General features: G+C 38.6%; 1 protein-coding gene across 1 annotated transcript; it reads right to left on the minus strand.

The window, feature by feature from the left end:
- Positions 1 to 433: 433 nt before the first annotated feature.
- LOC137006839 (gastrula zinc finger protein XlCGF57.1-like) lies at positions 434 to 15,132 on the minus strand. Its single transcript, XM_067367940.1, has 2 exons — positions 15,054 to 15,132; positions 434 to 1,808 (listed from the first exon to the last, which is right to left on the minus strand). The coding sequence occupies exon 2, from the start codon at positions 1,801 to 1,803 to the stop codon at positions 592 to 594; it is 1,212 nt and encodes a 403-aa protein (XP_067224041.1). The 5' UTR covers positions 1,804 to 1,808; positions 15,054 to 15,132; the 3' UTR covers positions 434 to 591.
- Between the last annotated feature and the right edge of the window lie 307 nt (positions 15,133 to 15,439).

The raw sequence follows: 15,439 nt of genomic DNA on the forward strand, positions 1-15,439 counted from the left end.
ATTAACATTACATTTGCGAGTAGGACTCTCACTTGGCTTGTGAATAAGTATAACTTGCACACAACCACTTCAAAACTGTTCACAAGCTTCTATGGGTTTGATTTTGGTTGTCAATTGTTGAAATAAATAAAAAAAAAAAATACAGTGTGTCGGTGTCTGTCCGCTGCATCTGTCTGTCATCTGATTCTCCTCCATGGCCATATGGGAAAGTAAATATTTACACCCTACCAACAAAGAAATGGATCGACTTCTGTCAGCTTGTTGAACTCATTTATTTGTTTGGACATTTTCTACCATATGATGGCTGAAGTAGCAGCGCGTGACACTGTTCTCATGGTAACCAGATCAACATTGTAAACTGAATTCTACAAAACTGAAGTGAAAACACCAAATTATCATTCAATGGGATAAAATATCTTCTCTTCCCTGCAAACAATACCATGAAGAATGCGAATATTTAACCAAGTCAAAAAGTTAAAATCTCAAATACTTCAAGACTTTTACTCAAGTTGTATTAGAATTGGTGACTTGTAACTTGTAATGGAGTAATTTTTGTTGTAAGGTATCTGTACTTTTATTCAAGTATGGTTTTCAGGTACTCTTTACACCTCTGCTCTTTCCACAGTGACAACTTCTAAAACAGCTTTCTTTTGAGTGAATTTTCATGTGGCCCTTAAGGTAACCTATAAATCTGAAACTCTTACCACACTTATCACATATGAATGGCTTCTCTCCAGTGTGAATATTCATGTGGTGATTAAGGGTCAATTTATGTGTGAAACTCTTTCCACACTGACCACATGTGTATGGCTTCTCTCCAGTGTGAATATTCATGTGATGATAAAGGGTCAATTTATGTGTGAAACTCTTTCCACACCGATCACATGTAAAAGGCTTCTCTCCAGTGTGAGTTCTCATGTGTTGCCTGAGCCTTTGTTCCCGTGTGAAACCATTCCCGCACAGAGTGCAGGTGTAAGGCTTTTCTCCAGTGTGAGTGCTCATGTGGGCTACAAGGCCTTCTTTTCGAATGAAACTCTTTCCACACTCTTGACAGCTATGAGGCTTTTCTCCAGTATGAATTCTCATGTGGGCTTGAAGGTTTCCTGTCTCATTAAAACTCTTTCCACACTGTTGGCAGGTGTAAGGCTTTTCTCCAGTGTGAATTCTCATGTGGATTTTAAGTTTTCCTTTTTTACTGAAACTTTTTCCACACTGTTGGCAGGTGAATGGGTTCTCTCCACTGTGAATTCTCATGTGGACTGTAAGGTTTTCTTTTCGACTGAAACTCTTTCCACACTCTTGACAGGTATGAGGCTTTTCTCCAGTGTGAATTCTCATGTGGGCTGTAAGGTTTCCTTTTCTTCTGAAACTCTTTCCACACTGTTTGCAGGTGTAAGGCTTTTCTCCAGTGTGAATTCTAATGTGGGCTTTAAGGCTTCCTTTTCTTCTGAAACTCTTTCCACACTGTTTGCAAGTGAATGGGTTCCCTCCAACGTGAATTCTGATGTGGGCTATAAGGTTACCTTTATGACTAAAACTCTGTCCACATTGTTGGCAGGTGTAAGGCTTTTCTCCAGTGTGAATTCTCATGTGGACTTTAAGGCTTCCTTTTTGTGTGAAACTCTTTCCACACTGTTGGCAAGTGACAAGTGTAAAGGGACTCTCTCTAGTGTGAACTCTCAAGTGGACTTGAAGGTTTCTATGTTGATTAAAATTCTTTCCACACTGTTGGCTGGTGAAATAACTTTTAGTTTCTGTCTTTTGAGCTCCTTTTTCTTCATGACTCGCCTCTTTCAGTGCCATTAGGTCTAGGGCAAAAATAGACATAAAACAATTTAAACATTTATTAGACATTTAAAGCATCAAAACCAACAACATGTATGATCTATACCCTATCCTGTCTTATGGATCAGGGATAGGCAGCTTTGGTACTGAAGGACCACTCTTTTGCAGAGTTAAGTTTCATCCCTAATCAAATACACCTGCCCTTAATTTTCAAGTATTCCTGAAGACTTAAGGCTGATTTATACTTCTGCGTTGTCTGTACACTATGGGTACATAGACTATGATGTAGCCTGACACCTCTTCAAAAATGTAACTCTGACAATGTACATTACAAGCTGCTTCTTCTTTGGCTTTGACCTTGATACTCAACATGACCGTGGACACTGCCTAGCAGTGGTCTGCATGCATGTCAACACGGACAACAATGCAGAAGTATAAATGAACACAGACGCATAGCCTACGGTGCAGAGGCTCCAGCGTAGGTCCGACACAGAAGTATAAATCAGCCTTTACGATTAAATAATGGGGTTGGGTTAAATTTTGCAGGTGTGTTTGATCAGGGATGGAGCTAAACTCTGCAGAATAGTCCCTCCAGGACCAGAGTTGCCCATCCTATCTATAGACCTTATACTCAATACACCAGTGGTTTTCAAACCTGGTCCAAAGGGATCCACCACTGCACATTTTGTATGTATCCTTTATTTTTCACATCTGGTTAAGATCATCAGCTTGTTAGAAGATTGCTGACATTGATGGAGGAATTTGCAACCTACAATTCCTGTTCATCACTAAGGTGATGAACTTTACTACTGCTTTACTATTCAATAAGTAATAGAAGATATTTGTTGTTGTAATGATGTCAGACATAGCACACACAATAGTTGTAGCCATTCTGTACTTGGTTGTGATCTCACTTCATCCATACCACGCCCAAACCTAACAGTGACATTAGACGGAAAGAATGAATGCTTATGAGGTGTGTTTTCCTCAGCACAAAACGTTTTTATGGTTATACTCTTACCAGTAAATGTTATAAAATTGGGGCTTCCGGTAATGGCAGCGGCGTGATCAGCCGTGTTTTTCACCTCTCCCAGTCCACGTTCCTGTTTTCATTATTTTCCTTCACCCATCTTTCTCAAATTCATTATTTTGTCGCTTAATTGTTGGTTTATCATGCCAAAGCCTTCAAAGCAGAACACGGCGGACCATTCTCAAGGTTTTACAGAAGATAGTACTGATTCCAGCGAGGCTAGTGCTAGCAGCGATCATGCAGTTAGCCATGAGAGCTCGTTACCTGATTTCTCACATGGATTTTTGCTTAACACATTGCTGAAGTCGTTTCAGAAGAAGGTCGGTGCACACAAAAGATGTTGAATGACTATTTCACCAAGCTGAAGTCTGGGCTGGATGTGAAAGTTGATGGTATAATCAAACACATCGATGAAGTCGCTGCGATTACCGACTCCCTTGCGACTCATCAGGCTGAAACATAAACTCGTATCTCCGCCTTGGAAGATGACATTGCTCCGCTAAAAGTGAAACTGGCTACACTCAAGAAACATAACACAGCACTTATGGAGAAGGTTACAGATCTGGAGGGTCATTCCAGACAGGACAATATCAGAATTCTAAACCTAAAAGAGTCCGTAGAGGGAAGTGATCCCATATATTTTTTTGAATCCTTCATCCCAAAACTGCTTGAGTTACCAGTCCCGTCTATCGCAATTGACCGCGCATACCGAGGGCTTGGTACGCCTACAGATGGTCGCCCTCTCCCTGTTATTATCAAGATTCATCGCTCCAGAGATGTCGCTACAATTCTGACCCAGCTAGACGCAAAGGCCAGCTTCAATACGAGGATCAACTTCTCCACATCACTCCTGACAATTCTCCTACAGTTCGCGCTGCGAGGAAAGCCTTCAACCCGATCGGCGCAGAACTCATTAAGAAAGGCATCTGCTTCCAAATGAATTTCAGAGATCCGAAAGATGCCAAAGCATATATGGACGGTAATATGTGAACTGTAACGTCTGGATAGATCCGTTCAGAGTCAATAAACTTTGGAATTTTCAGAACGCTTTTAACCTGATGAACTGTGTTTCTAAATCACTAAATCGGTTCCGGCCAACTGCGACTTTCGGCAGGTTTGTGGACCCGTGAGGTTAAACAGAAAACTCCAACTTCCTAACTTGGAGACTTCAAAAGGAGCACCCCCCTGGTGTGGGCCCAGAGACTGACCAGACAAATTCCACACACACACACCACACACACACACACACACACACAGACACACAAAACACACAAACATACATTATTGACTGTATATGTAAAATACAACTATGCCAAAATGCACCCAATGTATATCAAGTCCATGTATGCTTCCTAGTGTTTAGAGTTAGTTTTAATGACTGTATTTGTGCTAGTGTTAGTTTTAATGATGGAATTTGTCTGTAAACCATAACTACTTTTATATGCCTTTCTGATCCGTCGAGTTTGATCTCATTTTAAAGCTCTGGCTACTGCTCATTCACTGAGATGTCACATAGCTGACAAATGCATTTTTCTATGTGTTTAATGATACTGTGAAGAAAGTACTCCATCTCGAAATCCGATCTGGTAGTCATAAATTCAGCTGGGAGACAAGACAAAGAAAGAGCTTGCCCGCCAACTTTGCACCAATGTCACTGGCTATTCCACCTCAAGGAGGTGTGTCGGCTTATCTGTCATAAAAGAGGAGCACCAGGATTCTTCTGTGTGTTCTCCCGATCGCCCTAAATCATCCATCGCCCACTCACACACGTCTCTCCCGGACATCACGGCGACCACGCTACCATCGCTACCACGCTACCAGTCTCTTCGGGACCTTCGGAACTTTCACGTCCTCCGTTCAAACCCTCCCGTGGAAACGGAAGAAGCCAATGAACTGCAGCAGCACTGAACTGAAACCCAGCAAGCAAACTGACGCAAGTACCGTTTCTGAATCTTAGATAATGAAACTGATTTCTGTGCTGGCTTTCAAGGACTGTTAGGTTTTGCTACTTGCTTTCTCTCTTTCCTTTTCTTGACTTCCACTCTTGTATATATGTGTATTCTGTATTTAGGCGTATAACCTCGGTAGTAGTAGTTTTCATATATTAAATACATTATATCCATGCCTTTTTGTTCTTTTGCTCATTCAACAAAAACCAAGTCACTTTAACGTTTAGATCCTATATCCTTGCTTTACGTTTGGATGCTAGAATAGGAGGTCTTTCTCGTGGCCAGAGAAAAACCTTCCTTTGATAATATTCTATGAGGAGCTTATAGTTTGCTGGACAAACGAACAGTTTCTCTAAATAAGTATTAAACCAGAACTAATCATATATATATAATTGATTATAATTCGTTGTAATTAATTCACCATATATGGTTAATTCCCCCGTGGGTCGGTATGTGCATAATAATTATTCATAAAGCTTTATGAATTAATATATTCATATTCCACCCATAAATTGATTAAATAACTTTCGATGAGTGTTTTTGATCTTTACAAAAGACATCTCTCTTTTTTCTTTATTATCTTTGTATGTTGTAGTGATTTTTACTGTGTCCATCCAAGGACGCAAAGTAAAACAGGGATTGGTACTCACGTCACTGCTGATGTTGTGATTTTAGGATCACACATCTCTTAGCATGTGGTTATGAGTACATCAGATGACCACTTAACCCCCTTTCCCTAGTTCAGGGCACCAGTCAAGGTATTTTACCTTGGCAGTATGAGAACACTCCTAACAGGGGCTTTCATTCATTTAGAATTAATGTAAAGTGGTCAGCTGATTTATCTGAAAGATTGGTGAAATTGCTAACTTGTAGAGCCTTTCCTGTATTGTATATGTTATATATTGTACTGTGTTGAAAAGGAACTATTAAAGATTTTTTTTATTACTGATGTGTTACAAACATATCGTATACACAAGCATTTACATATTCTCGATACAAAAGCATAGACACTAAACATGGCATAATTGAGGTTACCTTAAAATGTATCATAAAACATGTAAATACACTGAGTGCAATAGAACAACAGTAATAATGGATACAATTTCCAGGGGATGTGCATGTTATTTTATAGAAAAGTCTGTCTATAAATTAATGCAGGAAAGTGTGTTCTGTGGGAAAGTTCTGTGTTCTGTTCTGTTCTCTTCTCTGCTCTTCCACGTGGCAACCAACATTCTTTAGCGCAATAAAACTTGTAACTGAGAACTTCTCGGGGGATGGTGGACAGATCCCAGAGTGAGCTTTAAAAAATTATTGCTTAACTATAACAAATAACTGTGTCTTATTTGTCTCAATCGTTACACAGGACATGGCAAATGTTCATAGATGGCCTCCTTAGCCGTGACAGGACATGGCGAAAGTTCATAGCTTGAGACGATCAGCAGAGACGTGATGTGACTCTGGACGAACAGAGGAGAAGAGACTCTGGAAGATCAGCGGAGATGTGATGAGGTTCACGAAGATCAACTGTGGCTTGACTGGGCTCAAGAAGATCAACTGTGGCTTGACTTGGCTCAGCAAGATCAATTGTGGCTTGATTTGGTGTTGTGATGGCCAACATTTTGTGAGTAGTTTCTAGCGCAGCCACCATTAAAGGCACAGAAGTAATGTTGTGTTCCTCCGCGACTCCCACATTAAACTAAGGACCACACAAAATTAAGGCATAGTCCATAAAGTCTCTTAGACTGCAACTGAACTTCCCTTCAGGAAACCAGGATTTTATGGGCTCATTTAGGCCAAATCGGAAAATGTCCTTCAAAGCCACATTGTTAAATGGAACTTGAAAACGTAACTCGCAGAATTGTTGAACATTTTCCTCAATGGATAAGTCTCTTTGCCGAAGACATAGTAGCTGGTCGACTGGATCCATGTTTGGACTGGAAACACTAATAAAAGCTGCTGGATCTTCATTTGGCTGAGCATTCTGTAACGTATGGGATGGGACAATGGAGTTGGAGATCCATGTGCAGACTTTATTAATAAGACGAGCGTAGTCGTACAGCCAGAGGGTCAAACACCAGCAAAAAGATACAAAAAAGCAAGGCAAAAGAGTAATCCGAACACAGGCAAAGGTCTAGGCAGGAAGCAAACAATCATAAACAAGGAAACAGTCCAGGGTCAAAAACACAGGCAAGGCAAGGAACAAGGAACATGGAGACAAGGTCGAAAAATGAGTGTTATGACCACAAGCCAATAACAAAAGCAGAATGTAAATGTCCAAAACCATTTAAATTGCACAAGATGCCATCCGATGACGAGGGCATAAGACAATGGCTCACTGCACTTAATTTGAAATTCCTGCCACATAACATCCATGTTTGTTCATTCCATTTTGTTGACAGACAACCAACAATGGAAAATCCTTATCCTGAACTTTGGCTTGGTTATGATTGTCCGTTAAGAAAGAAGAGAAGACGACGAACTTGTCCGGACCAAGGTGAGTCTATTCACTAACATTATTTACAAGGCTAAAGTGCTACTAGGTCAGCAGAATTAATCGAAATGCGGCTTATGATATAGATACTGTGTTTTTATGTGTGCTTAAACATTTTTAAGAAACCAGCCTTTCCTTCAGCACTTGAATGTTAACTTGTAGCATAAGTGTACATGTTGCATTGTTTTCACTGCCTGATTCAGATTGGACAACAATAGGAGTTTGATTCATTTAACATATGATTTTTTTAGCATCGGCTCTTTAAATGAACCATTCTCACTCACAAACTCGTATGTAGTTTGATTCAGTATGATCAATCATTTAAATGAGTCTGACTTGAACTCAAATTTAAGCTCCACTTTGAGTGTCAACCAGACACTTTTTTTAATGGATATAAAGAAATTGTTTTTATTCTGTGCCCTTTTGTCAAAGAGGTCTGAGTTTGTTCTTGTAAAGAGTTTACCCAAGTGTGCAGACCCTTAAATATTGACTAATATTTTGGCAGCAGAGTGTGGTTTTCATTTTACCGGCTGCAGCAGTATGAGAACTTAAATGCTCACTATATCGCAGCTCAAATAGCTATATTTAACAAAATATAAGTGTTTGTTTATAATCTCACTTCGGTTTACAAAATGTGGGGGGAAAAGTCAGGATTTAGTCTATTATACATGCTATTTAAAAGTGTATAAGTGCTAAACTAAAATTCGGCATGACTATATTATAAATTGTATTTATTGATCAACTTAAAAACAATTGTAAAAATCTAGTATAAAGTTTACTCTTTTTGAAATACAAATCATCCTGTTCCATATAATGACCCAGCTTATGTAAGTTGCAATATATAATGCCTTTTCTGTTTTTACAGGAGCTGGTGATTGCCAAGAGCACATTGAAATGGATGAAGATAGGCCTGGAGAAGAGAGTCTTACATCTCCCCCCTGTCCCATGCAATCAAATGTTGATGACCACAGGTGGACATCTAAGAACTTTGCCTCTGTTGGAACACAATGGGAAGACCACATCTTTGGGGAGCATTGTTATACTAAAAGAGAACACCATGCAACTTATGTAAACCGGTCAACACAGTGTGATACATTCAAGCCTCCTACTCTGATGAACGATTCAAATCTACACCGGGCTCCCACTCCACACATTTCATACCCTTGTAGCTGTTCTGCATACCCTTGTAGCTGTTCTGCATCCCCATGCAAATGTGTCATACCAGACTGAAGTTGAACAGCAAATCTTGCTCACACTAATGAAGCTGAAATTAAACCTTTTGATAGAAGACCTAGCCATTCGATTTTGTATATCAGTGAGTCAAGTGAGCAGTCAAGTTTCTTTTTGGATTGACACCATCGCTGTAGTCTTGAAGGATCTGATACCATGGCTCCCCAAAGAAACAATAAGGGCCACAACACCAGAGGCATTTAAGCAGTATTATCCCAATGTTACTTGTATCTTAGACAGCAGTGAAAGTGAAATCCAAAAGCCAAGGAACCTGGACCCAAGGTCTGAATCGTATAGCTACTACTATGCTTGCAACACTATTAAATATTTAGTGGCTATTGCACCTTGTGGTCTAGTAATAGACCTTTTTCACAAGAATCAGAAATCACGTGACACGGGGTAAAGTTAATTCCGCTATGCATCTACAGCTATTAGATTGATATGCTCTTTTCTCAAATATCGCTTCTTACCTTTTCTGTTTTGTCTGTTTTCAAAATAGCTTTTGTATAATCTACAAAGAAATTATTTTGTACTTGTTTGTAGCTTATACGGCCACTCAGACCGTTGCTTGAATTTACTTGATTACGAGCTGTCATAAAGTAAAGGCTACGCAGCTACTCATTCAGCAATTTTCCTGATCGTATTACGTACGACAAACATTATTTATATAATTTATTCATTAAAAAAAATTAACACCCAATATATACTTTAATGGGGGATATAAAGTCGTGAGATACATAATATCGTCGTGTGTTTAAAACGTTTTAAAAATTATATAGCATTTTAATCACATATGGCAGGGATTCCCAAAGTGTGGTGCGCTGCCACCAGGGGGTGCGCGAGAGGAAAAATGTAATGGCGGTCTGTTTTTTTAAGTGGGATTTTTCCATACAATAAAAAAAAAAACATGAACAGTAAACATTTCCTTTGTAATCGCTTTTATTTTAATTAAAAAACTATAATTCATGGGCGTCGGAACCATTGTATGTGGGTGGGACAAGACCCACCCACTTTTTAAGACAAATGATATTGGACCCACTCACTTTTACTGTTTTTAATTAAGCACTTGTCTGTTCATTTTTCAATGCCCTCTCAAAGCACAGAGCCCGATGATGAAATAATTTTATTAAACTGACTTGTTTCCAAAATTTCTAGTGCTTTCCTTGTTCAATGACTATTTTCCTTGTTTCTATTTTAATGCACTTTTAAAGACGGGATCACCATACTTTGTACAAAACGGACTTGCTTCTTGTGTCTGCTGCAAGTTTTGCGCACGAGCCACGCACCTGGCTTATCTATCTATCTATCTATCTATCCCTGTCTCTGCTGAATTATTTAATAAAAAAATCTCCCCCGGTGATACTACTCCACACACCACCAACAGAGCATAAAAAAATACCAAAAATAAAAATATTTTTTAAAACATTGACAAATAAAACGCTGCGTTTAAAAAGAAATGTCTCTTTACGACTATAGCAAAAGAGACACTTTTCAGACGCGCATTCCAGCTTCACCTCAGACACAGGCGCAAGTCAAACGAGCGTGGTGAGGACGGGGGACCTTCAGTTGAACAACAGTGAACTGCGGTCAGATGAAATGTTGTCAGGCTATGTCAGTAAAACTCCAAACCGCCGTTAGGCTATAGCCTACTGTGCTCGAGGCGCGAACTCAAGAATTGTTCACACAAATGCGCCGGTGCGCGCTGCATAGATTGTTATAGCTTAAAAGTGCAAAAGAAATTACGGGAATGCACCGTCGTTATTCCGTTGTAAATTAAGTAATGAAATTACCAAACATGCGATTAAAGCTGCCTCAAAACTGTGCATGAATGTATGTATTTGTTGACATGGTTTTAAAGCTATTGTTATCCAATTTGTTGTCCTTAAAACGTCTTAAAATGCACATTTGTACATCAAAATTTGGGGGGGAATTTTTTTTTTTTTTTGCTTCCGACGCCCATGCTATAATTTATTAGTTTTTGATAGAAACGTAGAAGCTGCTGTCTTCTTCTACACACTGCTCTTCTTTTATGCACTGCAGGCTATGCTCTTTGTTACTTAATTATGTTGTGGATCGTGTGTAGGCTAATTTTATTGTCGCACTTAAAAAGTTTCAGATTGATCCTCGTTTTTATTTATTTTATTTATTTCGGAGCTTATTCTCTTTAATGTTGTGGATCGTTTGTAACTTCATTGCAATTTAATTCAATGTACTGTCGTTCTAATTTCCATAACCGTTGTGTTATGATGATGATAATGCTAGTTCCACGGTCATTTAATAGGCCTAGCCTATTGCTGCAATGTTTCTTTTACGCGGCTGAAAATAACCGTGCTTTCTGTTACTAAGCCTGTGTCTGTCACTCGTTCTCTTAAAAGTGGAAGCTTGTGCGTAGCGTTGTTGCATTATATTGAAACTTTGTTGATGTTGTTATTGTCATGCGTGTTCTGGTTATTTGCGCATGATTAAACATGAGTCTTTATATGCCGATAAAACAAAGCTTTGTTGCGTTTTTTTTTTTTTTTTTTTTTAAGTGGGGATTGGGGGTGCGCCAACCCGGTTGGGACATAGAAGGGGGTGCGCAGGAAAAAAAGTTTGGGAACCGCTGATTTAGACTGATAAAGTTTCCCCCCCCAAGGATTCTATAAATATCGCAATATATCGATACCGTGATATTTTTTGGCCACAATAACCGTGGTGTGAAAAATCTAATATTGTGACAGCCCTATCCTCTATATTACAGAGAAGTAAAAGCCTCTGAGATGAGTAACCTGCTCTGTTAAATACTCTGCATCATATGGTACATCTATCAGAATGTGTTCCTTTGGAGACCAGACAAGCAGTTTTTCCATTCTTAGCCCAGTACAAGTAGCCCCTGACTCTGTTCCTCTGTAATTCAGGCTTCCCATCTACCACTTTGATGTTACCATTACTCTTAGTGAAATGGTCTGCTAATGAGGTGGTGTCGTTCTTAGGGACAGGGCATTTTACTTCCAGATGTTTCATACCATTTATTATGCCATCAGACAGACAGCCATGGCTCTGTCAGGCTGACTCTGGTACCTGAGAGGGACACCTGTAGACCTTCTTCTACAAGAGGGTTTTGAGCTATTGCCTCTCACTCCCATACTTCGTAGCCGCATTACCCCGAAAGGTAGGGAAGAGATCTTCTGTCATGAATTTATCAGGATTTGTTGTAACTCATACTGGTACATCTTTAGCTGAACTAGCAGTGATCCTTATCTGTCTTGCACTATGCCAGACCTCTGACAAACTCTCATTTTGTGTTTGAATATCCAATTCAGCTGCCTGGTCCCTGTTCATTTCTATGTATTTGTTGTAAAATGCTTCACATTTACTGCAAGTCAAAGTCTTTCCATGTGGCTGATGGGGTTCTAAGCTCTCAGTGTTATCTGTCTGCTCTGATACATTGGCATTGTAGCACTTTTTCTTTTTCTTTTTTACAAAAGACTATTTTTTAGTTCAAAAATTGGTTTTGTGTCTGAAGAACTGACTCTCTCCCTGAAGTCCTGATGTGTGTCATAGCTTGGTGTAGATGGTAAACTTTCTCCCTCCCTTGCAGATGACACCGCATATACATCTTCATCTCTGTGATGTTTAAATGTTATCTGACTGATTCTTTTCTGTTCAAGATTTCTTCTGGTCCCTGCATTCCATCTACGCTGCTAATCAGTGCAAGAAAGCCCTGTCATACCACTGAACACTGCATTCTGCACCTTTCAAAAATCAGAACATATTGTCTACTTTATTTATTTTGTTACTTATTGCACAGTACATCACCATTAGCACATGAAACATTTTAATGTTTTTGGTTTATTTATTATTAACCAAAAAAAATGACTGGTTAAAAAGTGCTGTAAAAAAATTATCACACAGTATACAGAATATTTAAATCTATTTGCTATACGTTTCGCCACACTAAGCAGTGTTGCTCTCCTTATAAATACCCACCTTCCACAACACAGCAGCAGCATGGCTACAAGACCTACCAGGGCCAGCTACGCAGGAGCATCCAGCAGTTTCCACTACTCCGTCATTTTGTAACATTACCCACATGATGTGATTGGGTTTATTTAAAGCCTGACTCGGCTCTACCTCCGCTTTTAGGAACGTGAACTGCTGATGATTGTGACAAAGAATTCTTCAAATTGTATTACTCCGTATGTAATTGTATGCTTCCGTGCTTTTATAATTTCTTTGCTCCTCGCCATCTACACCAACAGACAAAACAAGATCATTTAAAATGTCAACATATGTGACTGCTGGCCATTGTTTCATATCATCAATCCAGGAGGTGGCGCTGGTCAACTTTGTAGGATGAGGAACAGACAAAGTTACGCTGTTTATGGTCTTTTTTAAATAGTCTTGGCCGTGCTGCCACCGCGAACTAATGTTGCCATCGCTTGTTGACATTATGGAGATTAAAATGAAGTAAAACAGATTACAACAACCTTATTTTCAGAGATGTTCAAGTAACTTTAATGGCTAACTGACTAAACGCATAAAGTTGCAAACCTGAAGCATCCTCTCTGCGCACATGCGCAAAGCATAATAGGTAATTTAGCGTTCCTTGTAAAAGATGGATACTCAAAACAATGTGTGTGAGTGCAGCTCATAAAGTGTCACTGATGGGAAACAGGTGTGAGTGTGATCAGTGCCTAGCAGTGGGATTGTGGCAAATGTAGTCCAGGGTGAAGTGACTGAGTGTGTGCAATGAAAAAGTGCAATGAAAAATGTCGAAACGGAGACCTCTGGTGGGGCGTGGAAGGAAGCGGCAGTGGAAGGAAACGTGTCAAATTCTCTCTGCCATCTCTGATATAATCAGCATGGACTTTAAGATCATCTTGTTTAAGATCAGCATGATGTAAAATTACGATAATGACGCAATTTCACATGCTTCAGTAATTTATTTGTGTTAAATGCATTATTTTAATGCATTAAAGATTTTGAATTAAAGGTGCTAAAGAGGATCTTTTCGTCGACTGAGAAACCAAAGACTGTTGGTGAGTTTTTTAAATGAGCGCATGCGTAAGAACAACCCCCCTCCTTCGAAGGAACGCCTCCCAAAACTCGTAAACACTCGTATTGGAACACGAGTGTTTACCACCGGCATTTGCTGTGTTGTGTTAGTGGATTCATTATGTCGGACTCACCGCAGGTAACTCATAATCTGCAGTTGTTACTCCTGTCTCCTGACAAAAACATCGCATGCGGCGCCTGTGGAGTGTGGAAAGTTACTAGAGTGGGCAGCCGCGCACGTCTCTCACAAGGAACGTCACGGCAGTGATTGACAAGCCAGAGGGCCAATCGTTTACCTTTAATAACGCATGCATTAACGTTGACAGCCCTAATCAAAATGTAAAGTCTAATGTTAAAATGCATGTTTTTATGTGTCCTTTTCACTTTAAATACTTTGTCGAGTTAATAAGAATAATACTTGTTATTAGCATGAACATTACTAGTATATTGGAGAATATTTATTAGTACTTAAAAAGCTCATATTATTGTTCTTATTCTGCAGGACCTTATTCTACATCCTTAATACTACCCAATACTTAAACTTAACAACTACTTTAAATATTAATAAGCAGTAATCAGGAGTTTAGAGGCAAAAGTCCTCGTTAATAGTAAGAATTGGACCCTAAACTTAAGTGTGCCAGAATAATTTAAGTATTTTTATATTATTTATTTGATAGAATTAAAAAAGGCGTTTCGTGTCTATCCTAACTCATCGAGGTTGATATAAGACTTAGAAAGTAATTAAATACTTTTTGTAATCATTTGTACAGTAATCTAATTACACTTTTGAAGATGTAATTAGTAATTCATTACTTTTTTAGAGTAACTTACCAACACTGTTAAAAGTTCATAAATGCAATCAATTGTTCTATGATTTGAGACCCTGGACCACAAGACCAGTCATAAGGGTCACTTTTTTGAAATTGAGATTTATACATCATCTTAAAGTTGAATAAATGTGCTTTCTAGTGATGTATGGTTTGTTAGGATATGACACAATCATTTGAAAACCTGGGGGGTGCAAATCTAAATATATACCTGAAGGTATTTCTAGAGTTGTTTTTTCTGAGTGACAAACACAAAAGTAAAGACTCATAACTACAAAACTATAGCAAGGAGAGTCAAAAGGTATCGTTTGATATAACACTTTTTACTTAATTTATATATATAACAATGGGACATTCTCATGCTGAGAACCTGCTGATAAAATTCAAATCAAATATCATTTTCTTATAACTTTAAATATCTTTTATTTGACATGCAATAATTAAAGAAGGAAATAAGAAAGGAGGAAATTATTTTTTGATGAAGCTCTGCTACATGTGTATACTTCAGTATATTCTCTATTTCTGTAGAGCTGGACATTTTAATAAGGATCAAATGACTGAGTTCAGCTGTGAGAATAAAACCAACCTGTTTGTTCCTCAGTTTCTTCATGTTTCACTCTGAATGTTTCATCAATTTTCATGTCTTCAGACTCCTCTTTATTAAACTCAATCTTCATGTCTTCAGTCTCATCTTTAATAATCACCTTCTTCTTGTCTTCAGTCTCCTCTTTAATAATCACCATCTTCATGTCTTCAGTCTCCTCTTTAATGAACGCCATCTTTAATAAGAGAATAATTAATTATAGCCTATTAACTATAGTTATTGGTCTAATGACCCGGTTAGACAAAAATCTCTAAAAACTAACAATGCAAATGAATAAACTTAATATTTAGGCATTTATAACTGATGAAAACATGATTAGTTAGTTAGTTAGTAAGTGTTTGTTGTTCTCGTTCATGTTCACTTTTTGAGCAGCACGAGTCGTGATTCACTGAATCATTTCTCAAAGTGTTTGATTCAATTGACTCGGAGTTGAAAAGTTCAGTTTCTCCATCATGACTCTCCAGAGACTGAACTCGTGTTCATGAT

This window comes from Chanodichthys erythropterus, chromosome 3 (assembly GCF_024489055.1).
Source record: "Chanodichthys erythropterus isolate Z2021 chromosome 3, ASM2448905v1, whole genome shotgun sequence".
In the NCBI taxonomy this organism is placed as follows: domain Eukaryota; kingdom Metazoa; phylum Chordata; class Actinopteri; order Cypriniformes; family Xenocyprididae; genus Chanodichthys; species Chanodichthys erythropterus.